Source organism: Charadrius vociferus, unplaced genomic scaffold, assembly GCF_000708025.1.
Source record: "Charadrius vociferus isolate BGI_N301 unplaced genomic scaffold, ASM70802v2 scaffold244, whole genome shotgun sequence".
In the NCBI taxonomy this organism is placed as follows: Eukaryota; Metazoa; Chordata; class Aves; order Charadriiformes; family Charadriidae; genus Charadrius; species Charadrius vociferus.
This window is the reverse complement of record NW_009648822.1, coordinates 4095197-4101766: the sequence shown is the minus strand read 5'-3', so window position 1 is coordinate 4101766 and position 6570 is coordinate 4095197. Positions and strand designations below refer to the sequence as shown.

Sequence of the window (6570 nt, the reverse complement as noted above, 5' to 3'; positions counted from 1 at the left end):
CAATTAGAAATAGATATTTTAAGATGTCTACAAATTGCATATGTAAATTTTATATCTAGGATCCATAAAATTAATTGCTATAGTTTTGTCCCTTTGCATCAGGATATACAGCCAATAACTTGGTGAAATGCCAAAAAAAAAAAAAGGTTTGGGTTGTCTCTCTAGGCTGGTGTTAGCTGTGCTCTGCACGGGGCTGCTGAAGCTGACACGGCATTAGGAATGATTACCCTCTGTCTTCTCTTAATCCTTATTTATCTTAGTATTTAGACAATTTCAGATCACTTGGGGTGGTGGTGAAAAGCACAACATGTACCACTGTCAATTTTGTAAATACTGGAGAAACGTAGCACAAAGTCTACTTTCTATAAGAGTATTCCCTAAGAAAAACTAAGTAGAAGCGGAGTCTGGTTTAGCCTTTAAATCACAACACTTTCATTTAATCACATAGAAGCTCAAACACTGTAAATAAATATTCTTTATGATCTTATGATGGCATGAGACTTTGTAGATAGAGATGGTTTTGCATATATGTGACAAAAAGTGAATAATTATTTGGCATAGCATTCTTCCTTTCTTTTCAAACAAGAGACTTTGTTATGCAAAAAAGATAATAATGTATTAAACTAAAAGAATAAGTCAATTGCAGCACTGAGACAATTGTTTTCCAATGGCGTTGATGAAAAATCTCAGTAACAGTCTAATACCGGAGATTAGGTTGGCAGGAAAATACTCAACCCGAATGTATTACACTACTGGCAATCAGCACATTTTAAAAATGTATACATATATATTTGGCAGTTGCTTTGCCAATCTTCAAACAATCTGCTATCTTTATCAGCAAATGCTTTTTTCTGCTAGTAGTGCTTAGCTGATTTCATCACATACCATCAGCAAGAGAAACATTAGAATAAGACATTGCTTGTTGCAGCTAGTCCGCTATTTAAGGAAGGCATGATTTTCTTAAATCATCTGCGCTCAATGGTAACTATACAAAAGAACTGTGGATATACTGTTTCTCACTCGTGCACATCAAGCTGTAGAACCTTCCACTAGCTTTGCAGCAAAATACAAGCTAAGCAACCAGATGAAAGCCATATTTGCAGCGAGTAAACTGTTTTAAAGTCTCAAGTACAACTAGAAACATAAAGGTACTGCAGTACTGCTGGTGACCTGAGGATAATATGGAGATATAAAAGGAACCTCAGCAGGTTTCTGAGACGGGCATCCTTTTCATCCAGCTGTGCTCTGTAGAGATACAAGCTTTCAAAAAACTCAGCGTATCACCAGTTTTAAGATAAAGTACTACCAATACCCATGTAAAATTAGAAAGTTAGAACTAGGATTACATACAAAACAATTTATGCAAAGGAGATGGTTGAGGGGAGAGAAGAAAGCTCCAGGTATTTGTGGATACCAAATGAACTGAGATGCCCCAGCTCCAAGGAGTATTGCAGAGGATGGTAGATCAGAGAAACAGCATCAGAGAAACAACTTGCTGAAGCACCAGGCAAAGGACAAACAGGCGAAAGCATTGAAGTACAAGGTGTTGCTGTCCTTATTAGGCAGTGAGAGACAGAGGGAAATCAATACAATGATGGCTATGGCAGCTGTCGATGTAGAAGAAATATTTTAAAAGACTAACAATAAATAGAGAAAGGAGAGCTTAAGCCACTGTCCTGAAAACATGATTTATAACTGCAGAAAATTAGTAGTAGAGTGGGAATGGGTTTTGAGGAAAATCTTAGTTCTTTTGAATGAAGTCTTGGCTAGGTTCCTAGTCTTGACAAGAAAATGAGATACAGAATGGTGAAAAATCTTTTCACAAAAGCAGTCACCAAGCATGCCAAAGATCAGTAGGAATAGTTTTCAATAAGCCTCAGTGCCTCATTCTGAGCATAAGGCGGGAAGCATTTGAACATTTCCTTTAATGTTAGATAACTGAAGAACTGTGAAGTGGGGTGACTGGCCAGAAAGGGGAACAGAAGCACTCCCCAAGCTGGTAGAGTAGTCTGATGAGAGTAGTTCAGCAAGAGATCCGGGGAAAAGCCTGTGATCTGGTTCAAGGTTGCAAATGATGCTGCAAACAAATCAAAGTAATGAGGGAAAGGGACTGCATTGAAGGAAAGTGAAGTTTCGGCTTTTCTTTCTTTTCTCAGTAATTAACCTGAAATGATTTACCTTACTTAGTTTATGCTAAATTTATACCTAATTATGGGAAGCAAACCATTTTTTCTTTTTTTTTTTTTTTTTTTTTTTTTTAATTTCACTTCCTCACCTCTCCCTAATCTTTGATTTTATTCAGGTGACTTCACAGAAATATCTCCAAAATGAAGGGAATCCCTGAAGAGAGTATTCAGGAGCAGAGAGAGTTGCTGGAACCGGTTACTTACATTACATTTGGTACCAAACCTGAACAGCGACGTTGTTCTATAATACCAAGCTGCACAGATTTCAACTGTGATGAGTACAGAGACACTAAAGACGCAGGTTACCTATGTTAGTGGAAGCTCCTGTGGTATGAATTAGGGCAGGTAGTCTCCTTTAAAGGAATGGCAAGAGTGCCCTTGAACAAGCACGTGGGGGAATTCAGCCAGAGATAATGAATGAGCTGGAAAAGTAAGATTTTGATCATCTAATCTCATTAACTTTTCCCCCACATCTTGAAAATACTTTCTTCCATTGCTGCTGATGGTGTTTGGTGTAAAGGAGTGTTGTGTGGGGAACCTGGAGTTTGTAAGCCAATAGAGTATAGAACATACAGATTTTCAACAACTGTAGCACCAATAAGGTGAGTAGTATTCTTGAACCTGAAAAAGCACAGTTTGTGTGCGAAGCCACATAATACTTCATATTTCTGCCTCTGGAGCTAAATTACGGATGTAGCAATCCAGAACACTTTAAAACAAAGAGCACACTTGTTAATGGCTGCATTTTTAAATGCACAGAATATTCAGAGTTTTCCTTTTTGAGAGAAAACCGAGTAAAACAACCCCAGCTCGTGACAGAGAAGAATTTATCTCTAGGGTTCATCCAAAAGTGCTGTGAACTGCCCATAAGTAACAAGTAGCATTTATTCACAATGCAAACATCATCTCTCAGCAACCATTATCACAGCAGGTGCTCTGAAATGTATGTCAGCACACAACCTTTTAAACAGAGTAACAGTTGATAACAATGGCATTTGGGCAAGGGTCCCCCAAAACAACTCTAAGTCAGAACAGATCTGTTCAAGCCATCCACATACCATGCACTACCAGAATAATTTTTAAAGGCATTCAATAAGCCTGTACCCAATTTTATAGGCTTTATAAAAGTTATAAACTTCATCGTGAAAGTTATAAAAGATAACCAAATAAGGCATGTGGAGAAAATTCAAAAGGCATGGGAAGCTAACGCTGTGAAATATCATGTTGGTAGGCCAGCTACTTTACCAAAATCCAGAAAATTATGTCTTATGTTAAGCCCATTTTAGGATACTATAGAATTGCTATTGGGATCATTCCTTGTATTATGTAATTGCTGAGGGAAAAGGACATACAGACAAGTTTGCTTTTACACACTTTTACTGTCAAATGTGTTTTGACTAAGTTCTATGAAAGCAGCATGACGATAAAATTGCAGTCAGTGTGTTAAAAGATTACAGTACAATACTCTGCATTTTAAAGAAAAAAAAACAGAACTACCAGCAAAGAGAACAACAATGAACAGATGAATTTAAAAGACAGGCATGTCTTTCTTACAGAATCATTACCAAGATTTGAAGCATGTGAGCCCGTCTATACTCACAGACACAGTTCAGAATAATCAGCCTATAGTAGAAGTTAACGACCAGTTTAAGCACTGAAAAAACATGTGGTTTTAATGCCTCCTGTTTGTTTTTCAAACAGGAAATATTATGACACTCTTTTGGAAAAATATTGTAAGTATAATGACTTTCAGGAAAGGGTAAATTGCTTATATTCCTGTGAAGTTACTGGATTCATATCATAGCTGTATGGCAAAGGAATTCAAAGACAAATATTTCTTCACAACTTTCTTTTGACCAGATTAAAAAAAAAAAAAAAAAAAAAAAGGCATGTCTGATGCTTCAAGGACTTGCAGAGACTGTGCAAGCAGTCAGATTAAATTTGCAGATTCAGGTAGGTTCAAACATAGAAAGACTTAGAATGGAAAGTTTTAGAATATAAGAATTAACTTTGCAGCCTCTTGCCATCAGTAGTTAATTAAAAATCTACTGTCACCCACAGGAGGAATACTACACCACAGGACATTTCTGTGGAGCATATGCACGACCTTAATTCCTTGGTATCGCTGATGGGGCTAAAACTGGCTATGATACACCTCCCTCTCTTTTGTGTGGAGAAACATTTTCATCTTCTTCTCCACCGTAAAACACAGCAATAAAATTTTCCTCCTCTCCAGAAGTTACTAACTGCTATTTCAAAAAGCTGCTCTAAAAAACTTTCCGCAACTCCCAGGATCTTCAATTCTTTAAAAGCTAAATAGACAAGGCAACTGCTCCTTCCCTTCAGTATGTGTGTAAACTTGGGAGAAAAGATAGTAATCATATTCCTAAATTGCTTAGCAACTGTAGGTAAAAAAGCTAATATGTCATAATTTGTATGTGAAGTGATTGCAGCTGGTTAGTAGCCACGTCTAGTGCTATTGAGGCTTACCACTGAGAACTGCACTGCAACTGGCAGCTGACTCAAAGCACTGCTATTTTCAACAGTTCAGAAAATGTAAACGTGTCAGTGACTGGTCAAATAGGCTTCCATACCAGTGATTTATTGCAATTTTTCACATTAGCGTACTACTGACTTGTATAAATCACTCCCAGGCTGAACACAACTCCTGTGCACAGCTTTATAACGAATTCATATGCTGAATCAGTCTTGCTAGCTTCTGAGTGATGTTGGAAGCCAATTTTGAGCAGTCTCAATTAGACAAAGATAATTTCTATGGACCAGGTTTGCTAAAGTGAACAAAGTTGAAGCAAACATGATTTTCCAGGGAGCTTTGGAAGGACAGAAGGGGAAAAACAAATAATGTCTCTCAACAAAAAAGGAGAAGCCAGTGAAACAGATCTGCAAGTACCATTTGTGTCCATTAACCAAGGAAAATTCATAGCCACTGGGCAACTCATAAGGTTTGGCTAGTGGAGGTGAAGGTTTCCCTCAGCAGGGTTTTCTGCAACCTGGGTGGGCTTTCACAACTTCATCATCTACAAGTGGCACGGTTAGGATGGTTACACTCAGAAACTGAAGAATGCGAACATAATCCTAAACCAGTCAACCATCCCCATACCTGAAACAGAAAGAAGATACACGTTGGGAAAACATATGTGAAACTTTACCTGCAACCACTGTGACTGGTCATTGTGGCCAGAGGTCCAGGCGTTAACTTTGCCTTGCTTGTCCAGCCGGGCTTTCCTGGGCTCCCAAGCAAACATGTCCATGTTGAGTGTACGGAAAACACTAGAGGCAGTAATTTGGTAGTCCTGTATATGTCCTGATTTCATCCCCAGGGGTTCAGAACAACCTGGAACAGCAAAATAAGATCAAAAACAATTCTTGAAGAAAAGGCTTTAATCAAGACTATTGTTGGAGGAACTTACAAACAAACATGAAAAATAGCCAATTTAAGGCACTTTATTTAAACTCTACTGAGGAAGAATCAAAAACAAGATAGAGAATTCAACATATTTTATCCTGGCATTAATTTATGACGGCAAACAAACAGAAAGGATGACTTTCTTCTCTTTTTATCTTGGTTTTATTTTCCTGTCCAGCAGCTTGCTATTGTTTCCTTTATTGAGTTCAATTTGATCATGCTTTTATGCCATGTCACATCAGCCATGTGTTTGCCTACTGAGGAAACATTAATTTTCCTTAAAGCCACAGCTGAAGTAAAATTATAACAAGCAAGGAGCTCCTCTACACTTTTGAATTACTTGACAGCTAGTCAAAAACTTAGAAAGCCCCAACACCCATTGACAGAGTGGAAGACTACAGAAAAACAACTATGAAGGAGGGAGAATAGTAGGAGATAATGATTTAGGACAAACTGAGAGTTAATGGCTTATTTATTTAAACCCGGTGGATGTACCACATAATCTAATTATTTTGATTGTAGCAAAAGATAGATCTTGGGCTTCTCCTTTCTCTGTTGGGTGTCCATGCAAAAAAAAAAAAAAAAAAAAAAAATTAGTAGGTGTTTCTATGTTCTTCTGCATTGCTATTGTACACTGGGAACACAGGAGGTACATTTGGACCCAGAAGAGGGAAGAAGCCAGGTGACAACAGGAGAGACATCCTCTGATAACAGCATTGTAACAACAGGAAGCCAAAAGGTGGATGAGTTGTATGGTTTCAAGTTTAAAAAACATAAGGAAAAGAGAGGCAAGTCAAGTGACTGAGAGCAAGAGTGCTGCTAAGAGGTCAGGAAAGGTGGATGGTCGGCTGGGTGGAGCAATGTTTGATGGTTAGAATCATAGAATCATAGAATGGTTTAGGTTGGAAAGGACCTTGAAGATCATCGAGTTCCAACCCCCCTGCCATGGGCAGGGAC

General features: G+C 38.1%; 1 protein-coding gene across 1 annotated transcript in view; it reads right to left on the bottom strand.

The window, feature by feature from the left end:
- EDIL3 (EGF-like repeats and discoidin I-like domains 3) overlaps positions 1–6570 on the bottom strand; it is a 203091-nt gene that overhangs the window by 41327 nt on the left and 155194 nt on the right. Inside the window, exon 9 of the mRNA XM_009886882.1 lies at positions 5357–5541. Coding sequence (XP_009885184.1) covers positions 5357–5541 — 185 coding nt within the window. The remainder of the gene's footprint in view (positions 1–5356; positions 5542–6570) is intronic.